Source organism: Meleagris gallopavo, chromosome 16, assembly GCF_905368555.1.
Source record: "Meleagris gallopavo chromosome 16, MGAL_WU_HG_1.1, whole genome shotgun sequence".
In the NCBI taxonomy this organism is placed as follows: domain Eukaryota; kingdom Metazoa; phylum Chordata; class Aves; order Galliformes; family Phasianidae; genus Meleagris; species Meleagris gallopavo.
The window spans coordinates 4,980,018-5,004,282 of NC_139419.1; the positions used below are offsets into that span (position 1 = coordinate 4,980,018).

The window sequence follows — 24,265 nt, forward strand, 5'->3', positions numbered from 1 at the left end:
CCGAGCTGGCTGGGGAGGCTGCGGAGAGGAGGATTTATGGCTGGCAAATAGTTTAGAATTCCTCTGGTTGCGCCTGCTAAATGATGAACCCTCCCCTTGGGGATTGGGGCTATTGATTGTAATTTGCAGTTAAGCCTTTTGCTTTCTGAGGAATCAGCATAATAAATACCCACCGCATTACGGCAGGGACGTGTTAGCAGGGAGGAGATGGAGCCCAGACGTGTGGCTCTGGGAGGAGGGAGTAGAGATTGGAGATGTTCCTGTGCAGGATGCTTCCCTCCCTGGGGTGCCTGCAGGGCTGCTCAGTCCCAGCCCCATTGTGGGAGAGCTTACTGGTGTGTGACCCCGTGTCCCTGTGATTTCTCTTACTAAATGTGCTTTGGCTTGTGGGGAGGAGTGGGTCAGGGCCTTTTGCTGTCTGCTCACATCTGGGTCTCGTGACACATCTGTCCTGGGAGGGATAGGGCTGTGGTACTGTCCAGCTGCGTCACCGTGGGATGAAGGACAGGGATCAGGGCTGGCTGCCCCGCCAGCTGCTCCATCCGTGCTTCCCCCAGCCCTGCACAGGGAAGATTAGCTCCCATCCCTCCGCTCATGAGCAGAGATGAGAATAATAGCAGTCATCAAATATGCATTGGGTAGCAGCAGCCGGCAGCTGCCGTGCGGCAAATATGGGTCTGCGGGTGCCAGGAGAGTGACGGTCCCTGAGGGAGAGCGAGGCCACGAGTGCAGAGCCAGCAGTGCCAGGGCATGCGGGCAAGCCAGGCTACCCAGGTGAGTGCTGTGGGTGCCCCAGGTAGGTGGCTCATCCCTTGGGCTCGTGGGGGCTGCGATGGCCAAGGTGCTGGGGAGGGACCTTGTGCAATGTTGGTCCTTATGCTGCTGTCCTCCAGGTCACGGTACGCAGCGTTGTGTCACTTCTGCATGTCTGCTCCCAGCCTTTAATCCTCCTTGCCTCACCTTTCCATGGTCACAGTGTTTCTGTTGCTCTCTGGCACAGAGCTTCCTGTCCAAAATACTCCATCCTTCCCCACAAGCATCTGCCCCACTTTTCTTACCACTCCTTCCCTGCGTTTCATTTATCCTGGGGATGTGGTACCCCAGGAACCCTGCCTGGCCTGGCAGCCGAGGCCCCTGGGATCAGCTCTATGATCAAGGTGACACTGTGGGGCCGTGACCTGGCTGTATGGCACGGCTGGGGCTGTGAGTCAGCATTTTTGGGTGTGTACCAGCTGGTTTAAGCACAAATCTCAGTTTGCGTTGCAGCCAGCTGCTCTGTCCTCTGCAGCATCTGCTCCATCCTCTCCTCTGGGTCACGCCTTGCTCCAGGCAGGTTTCCTGGCCAGCCTGGATGCAGCGCATGTTGCCAGGGAACTGATGGTCCCCATGCTCTTGGGTTTGGTTTTAGGGATAGAAATGAGCAGCCAGCTCAGAGGGCACCAGGGAAAGACCCGTGGTGCTTCAGGGCTTGGAGGGTTCCTGGGGAGAGGTCTGGAGCCCTTCCATGGTGACATGGTCAGAGGATGCTCTGGACGCCATTGCTGTCCCAGGTATCCTCAGCTCCCTGCAGGCTCTGTGCCAAAAGCATATGGGAAGGCTGTACCTTCAGTGTGAGATGGCATGAAGGGGATCTATGGGGGTATCTGGGCAGGGCTGTGTGGGAGCTCATCTATCTGGGGCTGTGCTGCCCACTCCCCTTTGTTCTCCCTCTCTTGGTATATCCTCTTGATGAGCCCTCATTGTGGCCACAGCCATGGCAAAGCACGGGGAGCTGTGCCAGTGCCATACGGTGCTGAGAGCATGACTGATGCCCACTGCCATGCCATGCCTGCCTGCACAGCTCCTGGGATGGAGGGTGGGGGTAGGGATCACACAGGGCGGTTGGATGGAGGATAGGAAATGATGGGGACCGTGGAGGGTGGCGGGGTGAAGGTGATACCTGGAGCTCCCCGGGGTGAAGCACAGCATGGAGGGTTGGGGCTGTGGGGATGGCACAGGGGGGTTGGCAGCCACTGTGCTGCGCTCCATCAGGCTGTGCCAGCAGGTAAATGATGCGGGATGCAGGATGGTGCCGCCAGCAGGGTTGTTACGTGTGGCATGGTGATGGCAGAGCTGTTCGTGGGCTGCGGGGGGGAGGAAGGGCTGGAGCGATGCCACCTCACCTGCACGGCGTGCTCTGGGCAGCAAATTCACACCGCTGCTGCTGAAAGTTTCATGAACCCACAGCGGCACGAATCCAGGGCTGGCATTAAGATTTGATGCGGTCACCCCGCAGATAGGCACGTGCATGTGTGAGCACTGCTGCGGGACATGCAATGTGCACACGACATTGGAGTGACCCCACGCTGCACACTGTGGGCTCCTTCCTTCCCCTTGCTTCAAGTGGGTCTGCAGGGTATGATTTGGGCTTGAGGTCCTCCTCCGTGACTCTCCATTGCAATGCAAAGGTGGTAGAGGCTGATTTTAGGTTGGCAATGGTGCTTTGTGCTGATATGAGTGCAAGTGGTGGTGTTTGTGTTCACCTATTGAAGGATGAATGGCTCTGGACTGGGGCAGCTTTGGGGACTCAGGGCATTGTTCCTGGGGCACAGAGCTGGTAGTGCCACGTTTCAGCCCTTGTAGCATCCCACTGCAAGCCAGGAGTAGCAGGAACAATGCTTGCTGTAGGGCTTACCCTTCCTACATCATCTGTAGAGGTGTTTCTTGCCTCTCCTTGGCTCCTTCGGAAAAGTCTCCGTGCAGGAGCAGCTCATCCCTTGCATTATTCATTCTGCTGCAAGCCCCGAGGTTGGGTTACAGCTGGCAGCCCCGCGGCCAGCATCTTGGGCCAGACTCGTGGGGCTGGGTGGCAGGCAGGCGGCAGCTCCTGCTAGCCCCGTACTGCTGGCCCCACGCCATGCCCAGCCGGGAGCCCCCGCGGGCAGCCCAAGGAGCCACACACGGGCGCGTGGCCCATCGAAACCAGGCGCAGGTAAATAATCACCCCTGGGATAAGGGTCAACTTGTGGCATCTGTGCAGGGCATCACTAGGGCTGGAGCGGGCGTGAGAGCCGGAGCATGAGCGGCTGTCACCGGCAGGATGGTCGGCAAGAAGGGGGAGGCCAAAAAGGAGGCGGATGGCAAAGGGAAGGGGGGCAAAGGGAAAGGGAAGGATGGCAAGAAGGGCAAGAAGGAGGAGGTCAGCGAGGTAGAGGAGACATCAGACAGCGAGCTGCTGAAGGAGGAGAGCAAAGAGCCCGAAGCGGTGGAAGAGGAGAAGGAGAAGGAAAAGGTAGAGGAAGAGGAGGAGGCTGCATCAGAGGAGCCCAAGAAGGGGAAAGGGAAGGAGAAGAAAGGGGTGCTGAAGGCGGTGGTGGCCAAAAAGCCGGGCAAAGGGAAGAAGGTGCAGCTGGAACCGGAGGAAGAGGAGGGCGAGAGCGATGCGGCATCGGCCAAGAAGAACCTCAAAGGTGCCTCCAAAGCGGTGGCCGACAATGCCAAGAAGAAGAAAGGAGCCAAGGGTACGGAGGCCAAGGCCCAGCCTGCCAAGGAGGAGGAAGAGGTGGTGGCAGCCACACCGAAGGCGCGGGCGAAGCGCAGCCTGCGTAGCACCTCCAGGCTCTTCCTGGGCTTCAAGAAGCTGGGGCTGCGGCGGCCCAAGAAGGGGCAGTTCAAGAACACTTCCCGCTTCTTCTGGGGGCTGCAGAAGCAGAGCACCAAGAAGAAGAAGAAGAAGAAGAACAAAGCGGTCCTCAAGTCCACCTCCAACCTCATGGTGCGCTTCAAGCACGTGGGGAAGAAGAGGAAGAAGGAGGAGGCCGCGGCCGCCCCACCGCCCAAGCCAGCCTTCCTGCTGCTGCACCGGGCCGGGCAAGCAGCCGAGGACGGCGCGTCGCTCTTCCGCCGGCGACCGGAAAGGAAATTTAAGCCGCGGGCACAGGTGCTGAGCAAGGCGGCGGCCGCCACGGGCTGGTTGGCCAGGAAGCTGCTGTCGCGGCGTGGGCGGCTGACGGGGGGCGGCCGGGCGGCCGACACGGCCTGGCTGTCCCGCATCGGCGCCAAGAAGCTGCCGTTCCCTGCGGAAGACGAGATCCTCAGGCACCGAGCCAACATGAGGCGGCTGCCGGCCGGCAGTGGGCCCGCGGCTCCCGGCGCTGAGCGGCGTGGCAGCATGGCAAGGCGCCCGTCCTCCCGGCGGCGGTCGCAGCATGGCAGGCCCACGGGGACGCCGGCCCTGCGCTATGGGTGGGCCCAGGAGGAACGGGGTGCGGCCTATGGACGCCGGCATGGCTACGGCAAGGAGGAGCAGGAGGGGCCCTATGGGATCCGTCATGGATATGCCAAGGAGGTGCCAGGTGGGGCCTATGGCCGCCATGTTGGCTACACCAAGGATGATGACGGACCCTATGGCCGTCGGCGTGGCTATGCCGAAGAGGAGGAGGAGGGACCCTATGGCCTGCAGCATGGATATGAGGATGAGGAAGAAGACTACATCCACTCTCCCACTGCAGCTTACCCACCAGGGTACGGCTTTGAGGACGCGGTGCAGACCCGTTATGTTGATTACCCCGGCTATGAGACAGAGGATGAGTATGGATTTGATGGAGGGTTTTGGGATGAGAATGAGCCACTGGAGCACCCCTATGGCTACTTGGAGCCCGAGGATGAGGACTATGGGTCCCCACTCCACCTCTACGACCCTTACAGCAGTGACCCAGAGTACAGTGAAGAGGTGGCAGGACCCTTTGGCTACAGGGAGGACCCCTATGAGGACTTTGGGGAGCCCCTTGGCCTCACAGCTGGAGGGTACATGGGGGATGAGTACCCCGAGCACCGCATCCAGTACAGTGAGGGTGGGTGGGCACCGCGTACCCAATCTTCCTGCAATCCCTACGCTCTGGGGCTGGATGAGATATCCGAGGCCGAGGAACCAGAAGATTGGCAGGAGGAAGACAGGGATTATCCCTTCTCCATTCTCAGCACCTCCTCGCTGAAGGGCATGCGGGACACATTGTCCTCCAAGCTCTCCCTCAACAGAAAATTCAGGCTCTTCCCAAGGCCCCAGGTCAAGCTGTTTGGCAGGGACCGCCTGGACATCTCCCTGCCTCCATCCCCGCACCGCGATGAGGATGACTACGATGAGTATGAGCCGCCAGCCGCCAGCCCCAAAGCAAACCGGGGGGGCCGGGTGTCAGCAGCACGGGTGTGTGGGAGCCCTTTGGGACAGTTCCTGCAGCGTTCACTTTCACAGCTCCAGCCCCTCGGCCGTGCGCTGCGGGGCGTGGGGAATCCCTGGGACCGCGGTGCCCTCCAGCCCTCCTACAGGCGCTTCGGCCAGGGGACAGAGCGTGCTGGGTCAGTGCGGTTGGGTGGCAGCCGGGATCCCCCGCCCCGCGAACCGGGAGCTTCACGGCTGTCCTCGCTCCGCAATCCCTTTGCAAACCCCATGCGCTCCCTATCGCCACCACCAGCCCAGCAGCACCCCAGCAGCGTGCGAGGTGAGCGGCCGCGGCGCTCCGTGTCTTTCGGGGCCAGCTTCCGCCGTGAGCTCCCTGCTGCACCGCGGGCACCCCCAAATGCCGCGCCGCCAGCTCCAGCATCACGGCATTCGGGGGTGTCGGGGAGGCCCCTGACCCCGCGGCCATCACGGCGGAGCAGCTCTCCTGGGGTGAGTCCCCCGGGACGGCTCCCCCTGGCCTGGCCGCGGCAGCCTGAGCCCCCCACCAAGGCTGTGAAGCCTCTGATGAGGAGCTCCTTCCTTGCACCGCCCTCACGCCATGGCAGCCGCCGACTCAACCCCTCCTGGGATGAAGCCCCCGGCATGGAGCTGCCTGCCTGGCAGGGCACGCCCCCACCGCCCAGCCCTGCGTCTGGGCCTCCCAAATCCTTCATCCAGCGCATCGGGCAGCCCCTCGCTGGCATGGCCCCGTGCTCGCCACCGCCAAGGCCGCCTCCTGCCGAATCTGGGGGACGCAGCCCATCCCCGGGACGAATCCGTCATGTGGGGCAGTCCCTGGCGTCGCTGATCGTGGGGAGCATGGCTTCCTCCAAAGCTCCCTCGTCCCCACCGCCTGCCCGCCGCCCCCTATCTCATTCGCCCTCCCCACCCAGACGCGCGTCCCGGAGAGACGTGGGCACCCCCAGCTCTCCGAGCCCCAGTGCGGGGAGCCCCCATCTCTCTTCCTCCCCTAGCGCCCGTCGCCGCAGTCCCCCACCCCGCGGCCGCGCCCCCGGCTCGCCCCCCATCCTCCGCCGCAGCTTCCGTGCCCCCGAGCCTGCGGAGAGCGAAACCGTGGCTGGGGAGGACGGCGCTGGGCGCTACGCGGTGGTGACGCCGCAGATCCAGAGGTTGGGCTCCTTCCGGAGGGCGTCCCGCATGTACAAGCAGCACTGGTCCAAGCAGCACGTCGTGCGGGTGCGGGAGATGCCCGACGCCTGGACGGCCGAGCAGGGCTACACCCGGCACCCCGCCGAACGCGGGCGGCAGCGGGCGAGCCAGAGGGGAGCCGACATCGGCCGGTACCTGGGCCAGCGCTCAGCGAGCGCCTGGAGGGACAGGCACCCCTGGGCGGACGGGTACCTGGGCAGCAAGCAGCCCTGGCGAAGCAAGGTAATGCCGGCGTGCAGTGAGCGAGGGGTGGTTTGTCGTAGAGATCGTTATGGGATGGAGATGGTGGGCGGGTGGGCATCACGTCCGGCCCCGATCACCAGCACTGCTCTGCCTGCTGGGAGGGGAAAGTGCGGTGCTGAGGGGTGTAAGGCGGCCTGAGCCATGGGCTGCGTTGGCAGGGTGAGGGGCGAGCGGCTGGGGGTGGTGGTGGGGTTCTGCACGGGGACCGGGCTGGACGGGGCACGGTTATTGCATGGCCCCCCCGTGCTGCAGACACCTGACTCTGGCTGGCTGCAGCCCACGTATGGAAATGCTGAGACCTGATCTGCAGGATGGGGCGGGAGAGGTTTCGTTAGCGGGAGGCACCACGACCCCGGCCGGTGTCTGCTTTCCTGCTCGCTGCTGGGCGGGCGCCAGCGGGGGCTGCGTAGAGCTGTGGTGCAGGGATAGATGTGGTGCTGGGTACAGCCGTGATGCTAGGTACTGCTGTGGTTCTGGGTACAGCTGTGGTGAGTCATTAGGTTTGGAAAGGAACTCAAGTCCAACTCCAACCCATTGTACCAACTCACTACCTCTCGGTGCCACATCTCCACACCCCCAGGGACGATGACCCCACCACCTCCCCGGGCAGCCTGCGTGCAGCCATCTCTGCCTGTTTCTGCTCAGGATCTCCAGTGACAGCAATGGAGCAGTCCCAAGCGTTGCCTCATTGGGGCTGATCCCAATTTTCAGCCCTGTTCTCTGCAGACGTGATACTTTTGTTACAGGAACCCATTTTAGGGCCATGGGTGATTGTTCGGGGTCCCTGTGCTTACTGGCACTGGGGTCATAGACAGCAATTCAGGGCAGTGGCGGTGGCCCAGGTGGGATGTAGCAAGGGAATGGAGATGCTGCGATGGTGCCCATGCTGTCTTCCTGTGCAGATGCAGTCGCTGTGCAGCCTGCCCATCGTGCGCTACCAGGAGCCGCAAGAGGAGGACGGGCTGGAGGACATGACCCAGTTGGAGTGAGTGCTGTGGTCCCATCCAGGGACAGTTCCATCCCCACGGGGGCTGTGGGTCCTGCACCCCTCGTGCTCCCTAATACAGCCTCCCCCTGCACCAGGGACCTGCAGGAAGCTGCGGTGCTGAGCAACATCCGCACACGCTTCGAGCGCCAGCTCATCTATGTAAGGACAGGGCTGCAGGGGTCCCCCAGGCATTGCTCCCCCAGCACCCTCAGCCTCTCATTGCTCTCCTGCAGACCTACATCGGCAGCATCCTGGTGTCAGTGAATCCCTACCGCCTGTACAACATCTACGGGATGGAGCAGGTGCTGCAGTACGAAGGCAGGGCACTGGGCGAGAACCCGCCGTGAGTTCTGTGTTGCTGTGCCACCACCCACCCCCAGTCCTGCAGAGCCTGAGCTGCCCACGTTGGGGTGACACAGGGATGCCTACGTGCCTCCCACTGTTTCCAGGCACCTCTTTGCAATTGCAAATGTCGCCTACTCCAAAATGATGGATGCCAAACACAACCAGTGTATTGTCATCAGGTGAGGGGTGGCCATCCCCACGCACTGCCCGTAATTAGCACTGCCCTGATTGCACAGGGCGCACCAGCCCGGCCCCATGGATATCTCTGGGCATGGGGTACATTAGGGGTGCACTGGGTGGGTGTGTTAGAGGTGGGCTCTGCCTTTCAGTGGGGAGAGCGGCTCAGGGAAGACGGAGGCCACCAAGCTGATCCTGCGCTACCTGGCAGCCGTCAGCCAGAAGCGCAGCACTGCACAGCAGGTAGGGGCTGCCACTCACCCTGTTCCCACCCCTGTCCCCATCCCTGCCTCCCTCCACCAGCTCCACTGCTCTCTCCTTGTCCCCATGCTTCCACCTGGACCACGGCAGATAGAGGTACTTGTGGGGCATGCAGACTGAGATGGCTCAATGAGGCTGAGCAACATGGTGGCATTTCTGCCACATCATCCCAGCCACACGGGGACAGGGAGGGTGGGAGCTGGAATCTGTGTACATGCATGTGCATGGGGTTGTTGCACTGTGCTGCATCCCAGTGCAGGCTGGTGATGTTGCACACCTCCAGTCTAGGTGTGCAATGGTGGTGGCACTGCTGGGGGGGCTGGCACAGCATGTCTCATGTCTGTTGGGGTACCTCACCTGTGCTCTCCCCATTGGCTGTGGGCAGATCCTGGAAGCAACCCCCTTGCTGGAATCCTTCGGCAATGCCAAAACTGTGAGAAACGACAATTCCAGCAGGTTTGGGAAATTTGTGGAAATCTTTCTGGAGGAGTAAGTAACACCCATCCTTCTCACATGTCCACTCCCATCCCATGTCATCCCCATCCCGATGCCCTGCCCTGCTCCTGGACCACCCCCATCAATCACAGCTGGGGTGGGACACACATACATTGCTTCTTTTAGGAATGAAATATGGAAAGGGGAAAGGCAAAGACAGGAAGACACGTGGCATTTGTTGTCTCCTGCCCATGGTGCAGCAGTGCTGCGCCAGAAGTGGGCACCCTGACTGCCTATGGGTCCCCATGGTCCCTCCTGATTAGCAACACCAATCCCATAGGGATATCCATTGGGATGACCAATGTCACCTTGGGGTGCACAGCTCCTGCCACGCTTGGGAACCCACTGGGAGGAACCTTGGGTTGGGGGTGAACCCTGCATATAGCAGGAGAAGGAGGGGGGCACAGAGCCATCCTGCAGACCCCCAGGTTGTCAGCCAGGTGCCCGCTCTCACCCCTGCAGTGGTCTGATTTGCGGTGCCATCACCTCACAGTATCTGCTGGAGAAGTCCCGTGTGGTCTTCCAGGTGGGTGCCAGGGGGGTCCCTTCAACTTTATCCACACACCTCCCTTGCCCTGCAGCTCATCCTTCTGCCCTACAGGCCAAAAGCGAGCGCAATTATCACATCTTCTATGAGATGCTGGTGGGGCTGCCCGCCCAGCAGCGGCAGCGCTACTGCCTGCAGGGAGCTGAGACCTACTACTACCTGAACCAGGTGGCAAGCCCCTGCCTCCTCCTAAGCCTTTCCAGGGGGCTCATGGGGTCCCTCTGTGCCATACTCCTTCAAGTCTGGGGGTGCTGATGGCACTGGGATCTGTGGCAGGGTGGGAACTGTGAAATCCCCGGCAAGGATGATGCAGAGGATTTCCGCCGTCTGCTCAACACTATGGAGGTGCTGGGCTTCAGTGTGGATGAGCAGAACAGCATCTTCCGCATCCTCTCCTCTGTCCTCCACCTGGGAAATGTCTACTTTGAGAAATATGAGGTACGTGAGCCAACTCGGTGCCGAGTTCTTTTGACCCAATTTGGGGTACATACAAAGGGAACGCCCTGTTCCATCACTCTTTGTCCTGCAGACGGACTGCCAGGAGATCGCAACGGTGGTGAGTGCCACAGAGATCCGGACAGTGGCTGAGCTGCTGCAGATCTCCCCCGAGGGCCTGCAGAAAGCCATCACCTTCAAGGTGACGGTGAGTGTGGGGGGGGCACCGCTCCAGTCTGAGGGATGTGTTGGTGATCGTGGCTAAAATCTCAGTCCCATCAATGCTTTGTGCATCCCCAACTAGGAAACACTGCGGGAGAAGATTTTCACCCCCTTGACTGTCGAAAGTGCTGTGGATGCTAGGTAAAGGGAGGTGGTCTGGGACTGAGAGGATAGGGACATCACAGTAGGGGACAGGGAAAAAGGGATGATCTCTATGCAGATTTGGTGCTAGAGGCCATGCGTGCAGACCTATGTGTGATGTGCATTGGCCAGGCTGTACAGGGTGCTGCAGGTGCACGGGCAGGGTGCCTTGGTCAGCGCTATGCTTGCCCACCCCTTGTAGAGATGCCATTGCCAAGACCCTCTATGCCCTGCTCTTTGGCTGGCTCACCGACCGCATCAACAAGCTGGTGTACCCACGGCAGGACGCCCTCTCCATTGCCATCCTGGACATCTATGGCTTTGAGGTGGGCATAGACCTCACTGTACACTCTATTTCCCCATTTTTGCTGTGAATAGCTCTGGATAGCCCCACTGCTCTTTTTTGCAGGACCTCAACTTCAACAGCTTTGAGCAGCTGTGCATCAACTATGCCAATGAGTACCTGCAGTTCTTCTTCAACAAGATTATCTTCCAAGAGGAGCAGGTGGGCAGGGGAGCGGAGCAACGCTCTGCTCATCTCTGGCCATGTCACCATGGATCTGGGGACTTTGGGGTGTTGAAGTGCCCAGCCCGGGGTGCAGGACTCAGTGAGCTGCTGCCATGGCAGGAGGAGTACCTGCGGGAGCAGATTGAGTGGAAGGAAATCCCCTTCAGTGACAACCAGCCCTGCATCGACCTCATCTCCCAGAAACCATACGGCATCCTCCGCATCCTGGATGACCAGAGTTGCTTCCCCCAGGTGAGGCTGCCCTGAGCTGAGGCACCGAGAATGGCATCACCAGCTTGTCACCAGGGCTGCTCAGCTCCTGGGCTATCCTGAACCATCTGGGAAGCCCACTGTTACCTGGCTGGGTGTCCCCATGAGCTGTGCCATGGAGCTTCACCTCGCTGTCTGCCCCCAGGCCACGGATCACACATTCCTGCAGAAGTGTCACTACCACCATGGGACCAACCCGTTGTACACCAAGCCGAAGATGCCGCTGCCTGAGTTCACCATCAAGCACTATGCGGGAAAGGTGACCTACCAGGTGTGTGATGGGTTATAGAGCTGACATGGAGGGTCGTGGGGCTGATCGTAGAATCATAAAGGTTGGTAAAGATCTCCAAGATCACCAAGTCCAACCATTGATCCATCACCACCATGCCCACAAACCATGTTCCTAAAATCCAGCAGCAGGGGGCAAGGGGCAGTTCAGGGCTCTGTCTGGGGGCTGGGAGTGGTCTCCCTCCTGCAGAGTCCCAGCCTGGAGCTCCTCACCTCCCTGCTGGGCTCCTCACTGTGAGGTTTTGCCCTTTGCCAGGTTCACAAGTTTTTGGATAAAAACTATGACCAGGTCCGTCAGGACGTGCTGGACCTGTTCATCAGCAGCAGGACCAAGGTATGGCCCTGCCTGGGGCACCGGACACAGACACATGCTGCTTGTAATGTCTCCAAGCATTTGTCCCCCACTCAAGGGGATCAGCAGCAGATGATGCAACCCTATGCCCTTTTGCCATAGGGCTCCCCGGCCTTTTTGTCACACACTCTGTTCTTGAGTGGCCACCAGGGCCACCTTCCTGCTCCATAACCCTTCCTGTCCCTCCAAGGTGGTGGCCAACCTGTTCTTCGGCCATGCCCAGGTGCTGGCCCGGCAGAGGAGCCTGGTCAGGAGGAGCAGCACCAGGACACGGCGTTACAAGGCTCCCACTGTGGCTGCACGGTTCCAGCAGTCTCTTCTGGACTTGGTGGAGAAGATGGAGAGGTTGGCACGAGCAGGGCACTCATGACACTGCTGGAGGGCGGGGGATGGTTGGACCCATGTCCCTGGTGGCCAGGCTGGCTTTGTTCCCTGTCCCCTGATGGCATCTCTCCAACACAGGTGCAACCCCTTCTTTGTGCGCTGCCTCAAACCCAACAACAAGAAGGTGAGCGCGGTGGGTGCATGGTGCCATGTGGGTCCTCGTGTCTCCTTGCCCCTCGCTGGTGAGGATCTGCCTACATGGCCACCAAGGCTTCACTCCTTGTCCCCCCAGGAGCCAGGGCTCTTTGAGGCTGATGTGGTCAGCAGCCAGCTGCGCTACTCGGGCATCTTGGAGACCATCCGCATCCGCAAGGAGGGCTTCCCCATTCGCATCCCTTTCCTCGTCTTCATCGACAGGTGCCTGGGGTGTGCAGGATGGTGGCTGTGAATCGATCACTGCCAGCTCTGGGGAACCCACAGTAGGGAGCTGTGCCAGGAGAAGTTGCTATCCCAGGCAACGGGGAGGGCCCATGCCAACATGATGGGAGAAGTCCCATGTGGTAGCACTGCTGGTGACAGTGCTGTGGGCTCTCCTAGGTACCGTTGCCTGGTCGACATGTGGTCCAATGTTGTCCCCAGTGGGGCCAACTGTGTGGAAATGCTGAGGAACCTCTGCCCCGTCAACCCCAGCATGTACTACGTCGGCGTCAGCAAGGTACCAAAAGGCTGCTGGAGAATTTGAGGTGCTCAGGTACAAGTGATGTACCATAGAGGCTCACGCCATGCTCCCCCCAGCTCTTCCTGAAGGAACAGCTGTACCAGGCACTGGAGAGCAAGCGAGCCCGTGCCCACCACCTGGCTGCACTCACACTGCAGCGCTACGCCCGCACCTTCTTCATCAAGAAGCGCTTCCGCTCCCTGCGCCGAAAAATTGTCCTGCTGCAGAGCCGGGCGCGTGGCTATCTGGCCAGGTAGGGCTGGGGGTCACTGGGGTGGGAGGGCAGCAGAGGGCACAGGATGATGGAGTGCCCTCCTGCAGGCAGCGGTACCGCCGCATGAGGCACACACTCATCAAGTTCAGGTCGCTGGTACACATCTATGTGAACCGCCGGCGGTACCTCAAGGTGAGGTGGGCAGATCCGGGAGCTCTTCAGACTCCCATCCCCACCACCTCCTTGGTGGCGTGGCAAGAGCACCTTGGTGTGGTACCATGCCACTGGGTCTCCATGGTGCTGGGGCTTATGTGTAGCATCCCTGTGCTTGCAGAGGAAGGAGGATGCACGCCGGCGGGCAGAGGAGGAGAAGGAGAGGATGAAGCAGGTAATGGAGTGATGCTCTCGTGCCCTTGCCTATTGCCATGCCACAGCACTCTGTGGTATTTGGGATGAGGAGGAGAAGCTCATGGGGCCCCATCCCTGTGCTCATGGCAGGAACTGACGAGGAGGGAGGTGGTGGACGTGACACACCTGGAGATCCCTGCTGAGCTGATGGGGCTACTGGAGGCTGCGGCGGGTGAGTGGATCAGGCACAGCCCCCAGCCTGCACCACCCTTATCCCCATCCCTGGCTGCGGGTGCCAGAGCTGCTGGCTGTGTGCTGCAGCTGCCCGTGAGGTGAACGCCGGCTGTGTGGTCCTGGTGCCACCACCAGCATTGCAGCCTGACTCCCAGCTCACCCTGCCCCTTGACATCAATGATTACTCCATGGCCAAGTACGTGCGGGGCCACTTCCAGGTAAGGGTGGCACCAGCCGCCTGCCCCAGCAGACAGGGGGCTCACGGGGGTCCTCATTGCCCTGGATATGGTGCAGCTGTTAGGTTTGGGGTCCCCAAGGTGGTGCCATGGGGCGTGAGTGGGGCTGGCTGCGGGGTGGCTGCGGTGCTGCGTGGAGCTGGAGGTGGCCCCCCTCCGCCCGCCCTCCCTGTGGGTTCTGTTGTCTCCAGGGGCCGCGGGGACCCCGCTGAGGTTATTGGAGAGAGACCCGCCGAGCCCTCCTGGATGCCCAACGCGGGGCCGGGAGACCCAGGTCGCTTTGTTCCTTGGCTCTGGCCACTTTGTGTCTTTCCTCTTCTTCCTCTTCCTCTATTTATACTGCGTGTTTCCAAGTCCCCGGGATCCCCAACAGCATTGCATCCTTCTCTCAGCCTCCACAAGGTGTCGACCCCATCCCACATCCCAACCCTTTCTCAGTCCCAAAGTCTCCATCCTCAACACTCGGAGCATTCCACTGCGTTTCCCCTGGTGGCAGCGGCATGGTCCCCCAGGGGAGCAGGTAGCCACAGGTGTGGATGTCACCACAGGAGCCGGCCTTTGGGATGCTGACGGCCCCACTGGTGGCCCCGCTCACCCGGCTGGATGAGGAGCTGTGCCATGAAGCACTCAGCCTCTTCAAGTTGGTAGGTCGGAGAGCGCAGAACGAGGAAGAGGAGCTGAGCTGGAAGAAAGGAGACAGACAGCTTCCATCCCGCTCTGCCCTTACAGATCCTGCGCTTCATGGGTGACCCGGGGCTGGGTGGCAAGCAGGAGACTCTTTTTGGCAACTACATCGTGCAGAAGGGGCTGTCGGCACCGGGGCTGCGGGATGAGCTGCTGGCACAAACAGCCAACCAGGTCTGGCGCAACACCAACGTCAACAATGAGGAGCGGGGCTGGCTGCTGCTGGCTGCCTGCCTCAGTGCCTTCCCCCCATCCACTGCCTTCGACAAGTACTTGCTGAAGTGAGCTGGGGATGGGGGCTTGCTGGGACGCCAAGGGTTGGTGTGGGATGGGGTCTGGGTCCATTGTGGGGATAATCTGGAATGCGTCACTGGGGACAGTGCCCAGATCCTGTGGGTCGCATGTTTATAGACAGCCTGGTAGCAATGCTGGGTGCTTCCAGCATCCCCTAGGACCATCTTGGCACATGTGCCCATGGATGCTGCTCCTATCTGGGAGTGCTCTGAGGTCCCCATGTGGTCACTTAGGGTCAGCCTGATGCACATGTCTAAGGATGCTGCTCCCATCTGAGGTCCCCACCATGTTTCCTCAGGGTCAATCTGACACATGTCCCCAGAGATACTGCTCCCATCTGGGAGTGCTCTGAAATCCCTCCATGGTCCCTTACAGCCTATGTCTGAGACCACCACAGCGTTGCCCCTTGGTAGCCATCCTTTTCCCACAGGTTTGTCTCCGACTACGCCTTTGCTGGCTACAAACCGGTGTGCCAGCGCAAGCTGATGCACGCCATGGCACGGTCCCAGCTGGGTGCCCGTGCTTACCCACCCTCACTGCTGGAGTGGACAGCGAACCGGCAGCAAGCCAGCATGGCACTGCAGCTCTTCTGCTTCAATGGTGTGGGGTGGGACAGAGCTGGGTTTTTGGGGGGGGGTCCCAGTGCAAGAGAGGACCTTGGAACCCACTCACCACCCATTCTTCCCCAGGCGACCAATTCTCCTGCCCCGTGCACTCCTGGAGCACTGGTGAGGACCTGGCAGGAGATGTTCTGAAGCACAGGTACCACCAGCTTGGCTTCCTGCAGCTTCCCCTAAGCCATCTGGAATGACCTCGAATCTGGAGTGGGAGCCACGCTGCCCAGCTCTCGGGCATGGTGTCCCCCAGAGCGGGGTCAGCCTGTCCCAAGTGTCCTGCTGTCAGCAGGGGGCTGGTGGAGGGCTGGCGCGGGTGGTCCGTGGCCATGAAGGTGGGCACCCAGTGGGCTGAGCTAGCTGGCCATGATTACGTCCTGGACCTCATCTCTGACTTGGAGCTGCTGCAGGGTTTCCCCAAGCAGAAGTCCTGCTTCCTCATTGCCTGGGACGGGGCGGAGAGCTGGGACCATGCCAGCCGGGCGTAGGTACCCGGGATGGGACACAGCCCTGCAGTCGGCACAGGGCTGGATGGGTGCTGTAGGGACACGGGTTGGTGCAAATCCTCACTCTCTGTAGGGTGCATCCCATGAATTTGGATGAAGTGCCGCCTCCTCCGGCTGTCAGAGCACCCACACTGCCGTCGCTGGTGGAGGCAGAGGGGTATCCACCACATGGTACGGCAGCCCCTGGTCCCGAGCTGCCCATGGGGTTGTGCTCACTGCAGGGTTTCTGGGCTCATCCTGCCCTCTGCCCACCAGACACCGACTTTGGGGAGCACAGAACCCAGAAGGGTTTGGATCGGTACCTGGACAGCCTCTTTGACCCGGTGCTCTCCTATGGCAACGGGGTGAGTGGCGTTGCTGGCCCAAGGGTCAGCAGAGGCCAGGGGCATGGGATATAGCACAGCCTCCATGGTGGGGCTGTGCCTCAGTTTCCCCTGGACACCTGGTCACCAGGAGCTGGAGAAGCCTGCTGCCATCGTGCAGAGGATGAAGGGAGGCGGCGGCGTGGGAGGGGTGGACAGCAGCAGTGGTGCCAAGCAGCAGCAACCCGCCATGCCCACTGACACGCAGCAGCCAAGAGGTGAGCTCCTGGGTCCCTCCCTGTCTCCATGCCATAATTTCCCCATCTGATCCCTAGTCCCTCGACCTGGGGAATACCCTGCCCCCCTGCAGTCCTCAGTGCTGGGCTGGCTGAGCTCTCCATATTACCTTCACAGGTGTGGAGCCAGCCTCACCCCCACAGAACCACACAGACCCCAGCCCACCAGGGGCCCCGGTCAGTGGGGTAGTGCCGGGAGGGGCTGAACCCACTCCTGACCGAGCTGCTCCCCAACCATGGGGGCACTGGGGACCAATGGGGCAAATGGTCCTCATGGGGCAATTCCACCTTGCAGGGCAGAGCAGCAGAGGGGGCACCCACACGGGCCCCCCAGCCCCGGCCCTACTCACAGAAAGCAGGTAAGGGGTGCCTGGGCCGGGAGCTTGACATCAAGTGGGCTGGTTGCCCATACAGTCCCCATGAGCCACGGTTTGTCCTCACAGCACCCACAGGCTGGCAATGGAATGGCGAGCCGGTGCAGCATTCCCGGCTGAACTCGGAGCACATCCCACGGCCCACACACAACATCCGTAACATCATCCGGCAGTGCCAGCCCACTTCGCGTGGCCCCCAGCCCCACAGGTACCCCCAGGCCCTGCTCTGAGCTGTGGGGCTGCCAACTGTGTCCTCCGGCCTCATTACCCTCTTACTGGAGGGTGTGTGATGCTGGGATGTGGGTGATACTGGGATGTGGGCGATGCCTGGATGCAGGCGATGCTGTGGTTTGTGTGACATCAGGCTGCTGTCTCCACAGCAAGCTCTTTGGGAAGAAGCTGGATCCCCACGAGGAAGCCTTGCAGATCCTGAAGGAGCAGCTTTCAGCAGGCCGAGTGCCTGCGGCTGTGGTAGGGATGTGGCCACCCTTGTGCCTCCTGTGCTGGGCTGGGGGAGCTGCCAGCCCCGACACTAGTCTGCTCACTGCCTCACAGGGGATCACGGAGGCTGTGGCTGCAGTGAAACCGGTCCCCAGTGGCAGGTACCAGCTGAGAGCATCAATAAGGCGACTGGGAGCCTCCCGGCCTCCAGGTATTGCAAGGCAGAGCCACACTGGGGTCTCAGGGCAGTGGGGCAACTTGTCCTTCCCCCATGGCACTGGGTCTGGATGCAGGTCCCACTCTGCAGCATCCTCATGAGATAATGGCTGTGCCCTCCCTGACCCACAGTGGTTCCCATGCCTCAGTTACCCCTGGCAGAGAGGAGCTGTCAGCTGTCCCCCCCAGGGTCATGCAGGGCTTTCCATCCCTTTGCAGTCTTCGTGTCAAGGGAGCTCCCATCTGAGGCACAGCAGGTGCAGACTCAGCTTCACCGCAGCTGCAGCGAGGACTTCTACACCTACTGCAATGTGCCCTGGAAAATATACATCCGCAAGGAGGTGCAGGGCTGGGGACAGGGCTGGGACTGAGGAAGAGCTAGAGACAGCCTGCTCCATGCGGCATGGGGGGAAGTCAGGAGAACACGGTGTGAGCAGCATCATCTGCTCCATGCCCAGCGGGAATAGTATCTGTCCTCTCTGTACTGGAATAAGATTTGTGCCAAATCTCTGCATGGATAAAGGGGATTTTCCCCAACTGAGCTGTGCCGGTGTCCCTCCTGGCAGGTTTTCTACCCCAAGGACAGCTTCAACAACCCGCTGCTGCTGGACCTCATCTTCCGGCAGGTGAGGAGCCAGCCCTGCATCTCCACCTCCAGCTCCACAGAGCTTCCCACAGCTCAGCTGAAGGCAGGGAGAGCTGGGGGCATCGGGGACACATAACTCCCTGTGCTTCTCACCCCAGATCTTCACCGACACACTCTCTGACACCTGCATCCGCATCAGCCCCGAGGAGCGGCTCCGCATGAAATCCCTCTTTGGTAATGCTCATCTGCACCCCAAATACTGCTATTCCTGGGAAGGAGAGAGAAGCTCACAGTGGAGTGCTCCCGTTCTCCCACTCTGACAACTCCCCATCTCTTGCCACAAGTGATTCTGCTTAAATGTGAACCAGTTTTGCCTGTAAATGAGCTGGCTGTGACCTGGTGTTTCACAGTCACTAGTTGTGCTGGGGCTCAGCCAGGCTTGCTGCTTTAGAGCAATATGTTTCACTGTTCTGGTCAGGCTGGGAGATGGGAAGAGCAACCTCATCTCGCACCAGAACCCCCATCCAGAACCCCTTTGCTTTTCCCACAGCCGAAAACAAACTGGACTCCTTCAGCCCCGTGGCCACTGAGAGTGTCAAGAAGGAGATTGTGACAGCCGCCCGGGACAGCTGTGAGGTTTATTTCTCACGCCTCTTCCCTGCCACGGTGAGGGCACATCATGGGGTGGGACACGGTGGTGACAGTCCCTGTGCCCGGCTGATGTGCGGTGATGTGCAGGGCAGCGTGGGGACGGGCGTGCAGATCTTGGCTGTGTCCCACGCTGGCATCAAACTGCTGAGGTTGGTGAAGGGCACCAACATGCCTGGGGAGCAGCTGCGTGTGCTGCGGGTGTACAGGTAGGGGCTGCCCCATGTGTCCATCGGGATGGGTGCTGTGGGTGTCCGGTGCTTCATCCTGCCCTCTACTTGCCCCAGCTATGCAGACGTGCTCTTCGTGGCCACCCCATCCAGGAACATGTTGGAGTTCAACCTGAGCAGCGAGAAGTTCATCCTCTTCTCCCCAAAAGCTCCTCAGGTGAAGGCCATGGTGGACCACTTCATCACGGAGCTCAGGAAGGTGGGGGACACATCTTGGGGATGGGGAGGGCAGTAGGGGTCAGTCTGCTCATGGGACACTGTCTGGGACCTGCGGGGTTTGGTGGGGTTGGTACCCTGGGGTGGTTCTACAGGTGCTCGAGGCCCCTGTGCATGCATTTCCATGAGTGCATGTGCATGCGTGCATGGGCTGTGCCAGCCTGCCAACCCCCCCCTGTCCCCAGGACTCCCAGTATGTGGTGGCCGTGAGGAACTACAGCCCTGAGGATGGGGCTCAGCTCAGCTTCCACAAAGGAGACATCATTCACCTGCAGCCACTGGAGCACCCCAAGAGAGGTGAGCCACCTCCTGTCCTCGCCCCTTGCCCTTCATGAGCTCAAGGGTCCCACCCCACCCTCAGCCAGGGCATAGCTCTGGGGACATGTTGGTGGCCTGGAGGTGGCCATCCCTGTGATATCCATGGCCATGTCCCCACAGATCACTACTACGGCTGCGTGGTTCGCAAGAAGGTGATGTACCTGGAGGAGCTGAAGACTGGCACGCAGGATTTTGGTGGGTGGCTCTGTGGTATCCCTGTGTGTGTCCCCAGTGTGTATCCATCTGACCTGAGCCTTGTTTCACCCGGGGGCTGGATCCCACTTCTGTTGCCTCCAAGAAAACAAGCTGGCTTTGGCTCTTTTTAACACCAACCCAAAGCAAAGGGATGCTCCCCTGTGGTTCCCATCCTGGATGGTTGCAGCACTGCGTGCTGCTCCACATCTCTGCATCCAGTGGCGTCTGTGTCCCCTCCGCTGTGCCTTTGCCTCACACAGTGCCAAGCTGCAGCTGCTTCCAACTGAAAGCCACAGCCAGACCCCATGGCGAGGGCTTGTGGGTGCCACGGGGTGACACCCGGGGCCATCCCCACCCCTCTGCCTGATGCAGGGTGGAAGTTCGGGGCCATCCACGGCAGGTCAGGGCTCTTCCCAGCTGAGTTCGTCCAGCCCGTTGCAGCCCCTGACTTCGTCCACTTGCCAGTGGGGAGGAAGGAAGAGCCTGGAGACAAGCAGGGCAGGGTGGCAGCCTCAGGGGCCGTGGCTATGGCTGTGGCTTCCACTGCTGTGGCCCAAGAACTGGATCGCAAAACTGAGGTAAGTGTTGCTCTGGGGCTACTGCTTGTGCACGGTGCCAGCTATGCCCTGTGCCCAGTGCTGGCCATGCCCTGTGCCTACCCCTCCTTTCTGCAGGGGTCTCCCACCAGCACTGCCTTCCCAGAGGGTCCAGAGAGTGACAGCAGCGAGCAGCTTGGGGATGGCACGGAGACCTGCCCCATGCTGGCCTTTGCCAAGCGGTATTTCCGTGCAGCGCAGCGTGGGACCACGTGAGTGCCTGATGGAGGGACGGGGACACCCTGGGGATGGCTGTGCCCACCTGCTCCCTCATCCCTCTCTCTTAGGGAATCCTGTGGGAGCAAGGGCAAGATGGATGGGCCCAGAGGGATGGAGATGCTGAAGTTCACCAAGGTGCGGGGAAGTGGGGTGCATCGGGGATGGCAGTGTCATGCAAAGCTGGTGTTTGTTGTGGTGTGCCACCCTGTGCCTGGAGATGTCTCTTGCTATGGCATCATTTGTGATCCTTGAGGTCTGATGTGCTCAAGAGCTACTCCAGCATTCACCCTCTCCCCCCCAGATTCCCATCCAGGAGTCACTCATTGAGTTCACAGATAACAGTGTCAACAAACTGGCGACTGAGGCTTTCCAAGGTGGGCACAGCCCCCCATCCCATCCCCTGCCCCATGGGTGGCCAAATGGGGTGCCTCCTCCAGCCTGCTTGCCCCACGTGCTGCAGTTCGGGAGGCTCTCTCTTGCCCTGGCGAAGGGACGAGTGAGCTCTGTCACCTTGTGGCTTTGTCAACCCCAGCTGTGATGAAGTTCATGGGTGACCACCCTCTGCGAGGGCAAACAGAGCTGGACATCGTCTGCACCATCCTCAAGGTAAACCCCACAGCAGAGTGGTCATTGGTGGCAGCGGCCATGGGGATGTCCCCAGCCATGCACTGAACAGTGCCTCTCCCCCAGCTATGCTCCGAGCATGAGGTGCTACGGGATGAGGTGTACTGTCAGATCGTTAATCAGGTCACTGACAACACCAGCTCCAAGCCGTGAGTCCCTGTCTCCATGCTAGAGGCTGGCCTGGGGACAGCTGTGTCCTCTTGCAGCCCACACTGCACTATGCTGGCCCCTGGGGCTGTGGGTGCCACCATGGACACCCTTCACCCTGGGCTTCAGCCCAGCCCCTTCCCTGCAGGGACAGCTGCCAGAAGGGCTGGAGGCTGCTCTACATCCTCACCGCCTATTACAAGTGCTCCGAGGTGCTCAGGCCCTTCCTCCTGGCCTTCCTTCGGAATGCCAGCATGCACCCGGAGCTGCCTTTCCAGGGTAGGGGCTGCATATGCTCCAGAGACCTTTAAGAGAGCCAGAAAAGGGCAGTGTCCCAGCTCAGCCCCATCCCACCTGCCTCTGTCCTGTGCTGCAGAGTCCCCGGGGCTGTCATCCCCACACCAATCTATGTCTCTCTCAGGCATCTCCAAGGCCTGTGAGCAAAACCTGCGGAAAACCCTGCAGTTTGGTGGCCGCAGCCTCTTCCCCAGCAACATGGAGCTCAAAGCCATGGTGGTGAGGCCATGGGGTGCAGGGCAGGGCTGATGCCAGCTTGAGATCCCCTCCCAAAGTTTGGGATGTCTCCCATGTGCTTGGGAGCCTCCCATTGGGGAAGCTCTTCTGGGGATGCCCTGGGCTTTCAAGGGGGCAAAATGTGGCTCACCATGGCAGGGGCACCCTGGAGGTCTGGGGTGTCCTTATGGTGTGTGAGAAATGCACCCCATGCCTGATGTGTTCCCCTATGCAGGCTGGGCGCAGCGCCAAGCGCCAGCTCTTCCTCCTGCCTGGCGGCATCGAGAGGCACCTCAAGATCAAGACGTGCTCAGTGAGTCAGGGGACACGGTGGCTGAGCGCACCCCAGGCGCACGGTCACTGAGCTGAGGGACACTGAGAAAAAAGGGTCTCTGGAGATCACTTCCCTGGGGAGCTGCGCAGCGTGAACCGCAGCACAAGAGCTGGTGGTGGCCATGAATGTGGCAGGGGATGTGACACCACCCCAACCCCACATCTCTGTGCCCAGGTGGCTCTGGATGTGATAGAGGAGCTGTGCTGCGAAATGGGGCTGCAGCGCCGAGAGGCTTTGGATGAATATATCCTCTTCGTGGTCACCAACAGAGGTTAGAGGCCAGTAGGCTCAGTCGTGCCCCCAGGCGAGCACTAAATGGGGACCACCACTGTGCTGAGGCTGCCGGGGCTGCACAGGGCAGAGCGTGCGGCCTCTGACACGTCAGGAGTACATCTTGGATGTGGCCACCGAGACCGAGCGCCTGGACGCTGGCTACACTTTCTGGTGCCGCCGGGTGGTCTGGGGACAGCCCCTCAAGTTTGATAACGAGCTCTACGTCACAGTGCACTACAACCAGGTCAGGGTGTCCTCTCCCAACCATCGTCCCCTCCCAACAATTCACCACCCCCAGTGCTGGCTCCAAGCCGTATCACCGTGCTGTCTCCCTCCAGGTCCTCCCTGACTACCTCAAAGGGCTGTTCACCGTCCTGCCGCCCACCAGGCCAGGAGAGCAGCACTTCCAGCAAGTGGCCAAGCTGGCTGCTCTCCAGCACCGAGCCAAGGATGGCCACCACCTCCCCACCATGTATGGGACAGGCTGGGAGCCCATATCCTGCAGAGACTGGGGCCCATTGAGCACTGAAATCCCTGACCTCTGTGTTCCTGCAGGAGGGAGGTACAGGACTACATCCCCCCACAGCTCTTCCGCCTGCTGTCGGCCCCATCCTGGCTGCACACAGTGACCCAGCACATGCAGCAAGCACAGGCACTCAGTGCCCACCAGGCCCGGGCGCAGTTCCTGGGTGAGGGCTATGGGACAGGGATGGGGTAGGAAGGTTTCTTCATGGGCAATCCAAGAGATGCCGTCCTCTATCCACCCCCTCCTCCCTCAGGGCTGCTGAGTGCCTGCCCCATGTTCGGCTCATCCTTCTTCTACATCCAGAGCTGCAGCAACCACGCCATTGTCTCACCCTGCATCCTGGCCGTCAACCAGAACGGCCTCAACTTTCTCAGCAAGGAGACCCACGTAGGTGTGGGCTGGGGGGCCGAGCGATGGGGAAACCCCACGGTCCCTGCCGCAGGCTGGCACAGGGCTGTGAGAGCCATGAGGAGAGGTGGGGGCCGATATCTCCCTCCCAGCACAGTGGGGACCCTTAAAGAGCACAGAGCAGGGTCAGGAAGGCCTTCCCTACACGCTTTGCTGGGGATGTGCTGAGGCGCGCACCTTTTGGATGCGGTGGGGACCCCAGGACCGCCCTCCCAGCCCCCACCCCATCCCCCCACCCCCAGGAGCCCGTGGCCAAGTTCTCGCTGAAGGAGCTGCAGGCGACGCGGACGCAGCGCCCGGCGGCCGGCTCCAGCTCTCCCTACGTGGAGATCACCACCGGGGAGCTGCAGGCTCAGGGCGTCACCCAGCTGCAGTTGGAGCAGGTTGGTGGCTGCGGGGGGACGAAAAGGCCCCGAGAGTGCCCCGATCTTGTGTCCCCATCGCCACGGCCCGGCCCTGTCCCCTTCCGCCAGGGCCTGGAGCTGTGCCGCGTGGTGGCCGCGCACGTGGAGAGGCTGCTGGGGGCGAGGGAGAAGAGGCTGACGCTGCCGCCCAGCGAGATCACGCTGCTCTGAGCCCGCGGCCCTGTCCCCAGCGTGACCCCCCACTCCCCTCCTCGCTGTAACCCCGCACAGGATTTTATACAAGCCCACGAAGCGGAGCCTGGCTGTATTCGTGCTGTGTGCTGTGCTCGCTGCGATCCAACCTCCCCCCGCACAGAACCCCACAGCTCTTTTCGGTTTCCCCTCAGCAGCCCCCGCATCGGGCACGGAGCCCCCGGGTCCTCCCAGCCGCCAGGGGGCGGTAGTGTCTCTGCGCCACGCGCATCGCAGGCATCTCGCTGGCCGCCCCAACGCCCGCCGGCGTTATCGCGAGGATCCTCCCCCAATCAACCGTCGGCTCGGACTTCCGGCAGCCAATCAGCGCCGGGTCCCGAGGCGGAGGGGCGGGGCCGCGCGTCGCCGCCGCCGTCCGTCGCGACGCGAGGCGAG

The 24,265-nt window shown here is 61.1% G+C and overlaps 1 protein-coding gene across 4 annotated transcripts; it reads left to right on the plus strand.

Annotated features, from left to right (window-relative positions):
* Positions 1 to 2,278: 2,278 nt before the first annotated feature.
* On the plus strand, positions 2,279 to 23,945 carry MYO15A (myosin XVA). Of its 4 annotated transcripts, none has more exons than XM_085238080.1 (63): positions 2,280 to 6,589; positions 7,513 to 7,595; positions 7,694 to 7,757; positions 7,832 to 7,941; positions 8,048 to 8,122; positions 8,273 to 8,363; positions 8,767 to 8,870; positions 9,339 to 9,402; positions 9,478 to 9,591; positions 9,700 to 9,861; positions 9,953 to 10,066; positions 10,163 to 10,221; positions 10,424 to 10,547; positions 10,631 to 10,726; positions 10,850 to 10,981; positions 11,145 to 11,270; positions 11,544 to 11,621; positions 11,830 to 11,984; positions 12,102 to 12,147; positions 12,256 to 12,380; positions 12,561 to 12,678; positions 12,759 to 12,934; positions 13,003 to 13,087; positions 13,230 to 13,283; positions 13,394 to 13,475; positions 13,565 to 13,695; positions 14,262 to 14,357; positions 14,443 to 14,678; positions 15,122 to 15,291; positions 15,381 to 15,453; positions 15,595 to 15,789; positions 15,885 to 15,982; positions 16,067 to 16,155; positions 16,265 to 16,391; positions 16,528 to 16,586; positions 16,705 to 16,768; positions 16,853 to 16,991; positions 17,164 to 17,254; positions 17,339 to 17,435; positions 17,660 to 17,781; positions 18,007 to 18,066; positions 18,185 to 18,260; positions 18,577 to 18,692; positions 18,765 to 18,883; positions 18,962 to 19,103; positions 19,306 to 19,417; positions 19,559 to 19,633; positions 20,006 to 20,211; positions 20,308 to 20,441; positions 20,517 to 20,583; positions 20,750 to 20,822; positions 20,981 to 21,054; positions 21,139 to 21,221; positions 21,368 to 21,498; positions 21,641 to 21,735; positions 21,968 to 22,045; positions 22,241 to 22,337; positions 22,423 to 22,583; positions 22,678 to 22,811; positions 22,895 to 23,028; positions 23,119 to 23,252; positions 23,516 to 23,656; positions 23,747 to 23,945. In XM_085238080.1, exons 1-63 carry the CDS (start codon positions 3,080 to 3,082, stop codon positions 23,846 to 23,848), a joined length of 10,278 nt encoding a protein of 3,425 aa, XP_085094206.1. In that variant the 5' UTR covers positions 2,280 to 3,079; the 3' UTR covers positions 23,849 to 23,945. The 4 variants fall into 4 exon arrangements, with proteins under 4 accessions (XP_085094204.1, XP_085094205.1, XP_085094206.1 ...); XM_085238081.1 differs by having other exon boundaries at positions 2,281 to 6,589; positions 15,598 to 15,789; XM_085238078.1 differs by having other exon boundaries at positions 2,279 to 6,589; positions 23,516 to 23,945.
* Positions 23,946 to 24,265: the final 320 nt, after the last annotated feature.

Coding starts and splice junctions, on each gene's coding strand:
- MYO15A (XM_085238078.1), top strand. CDS start 3,080: ATGGTCGGCAAGAAGGGGGAGGCCAAAAAGGAGGCGGATGGCAAAGGG. Junction 9,862..9,952: donor TCTACTTTGAGAAATATGAG/GTACGTGAGCCA, acceptor TTTGTCCTGCAG/ACGGACTGCCAGGAGATCGC. Junction 12,381..12,560: donor TTCCTCGTCTTCATCGACAG/GTGCCTGGGGTG, acceptor GGGCTCTCCTAG/GTACCGTTGCCTGGTCGACA.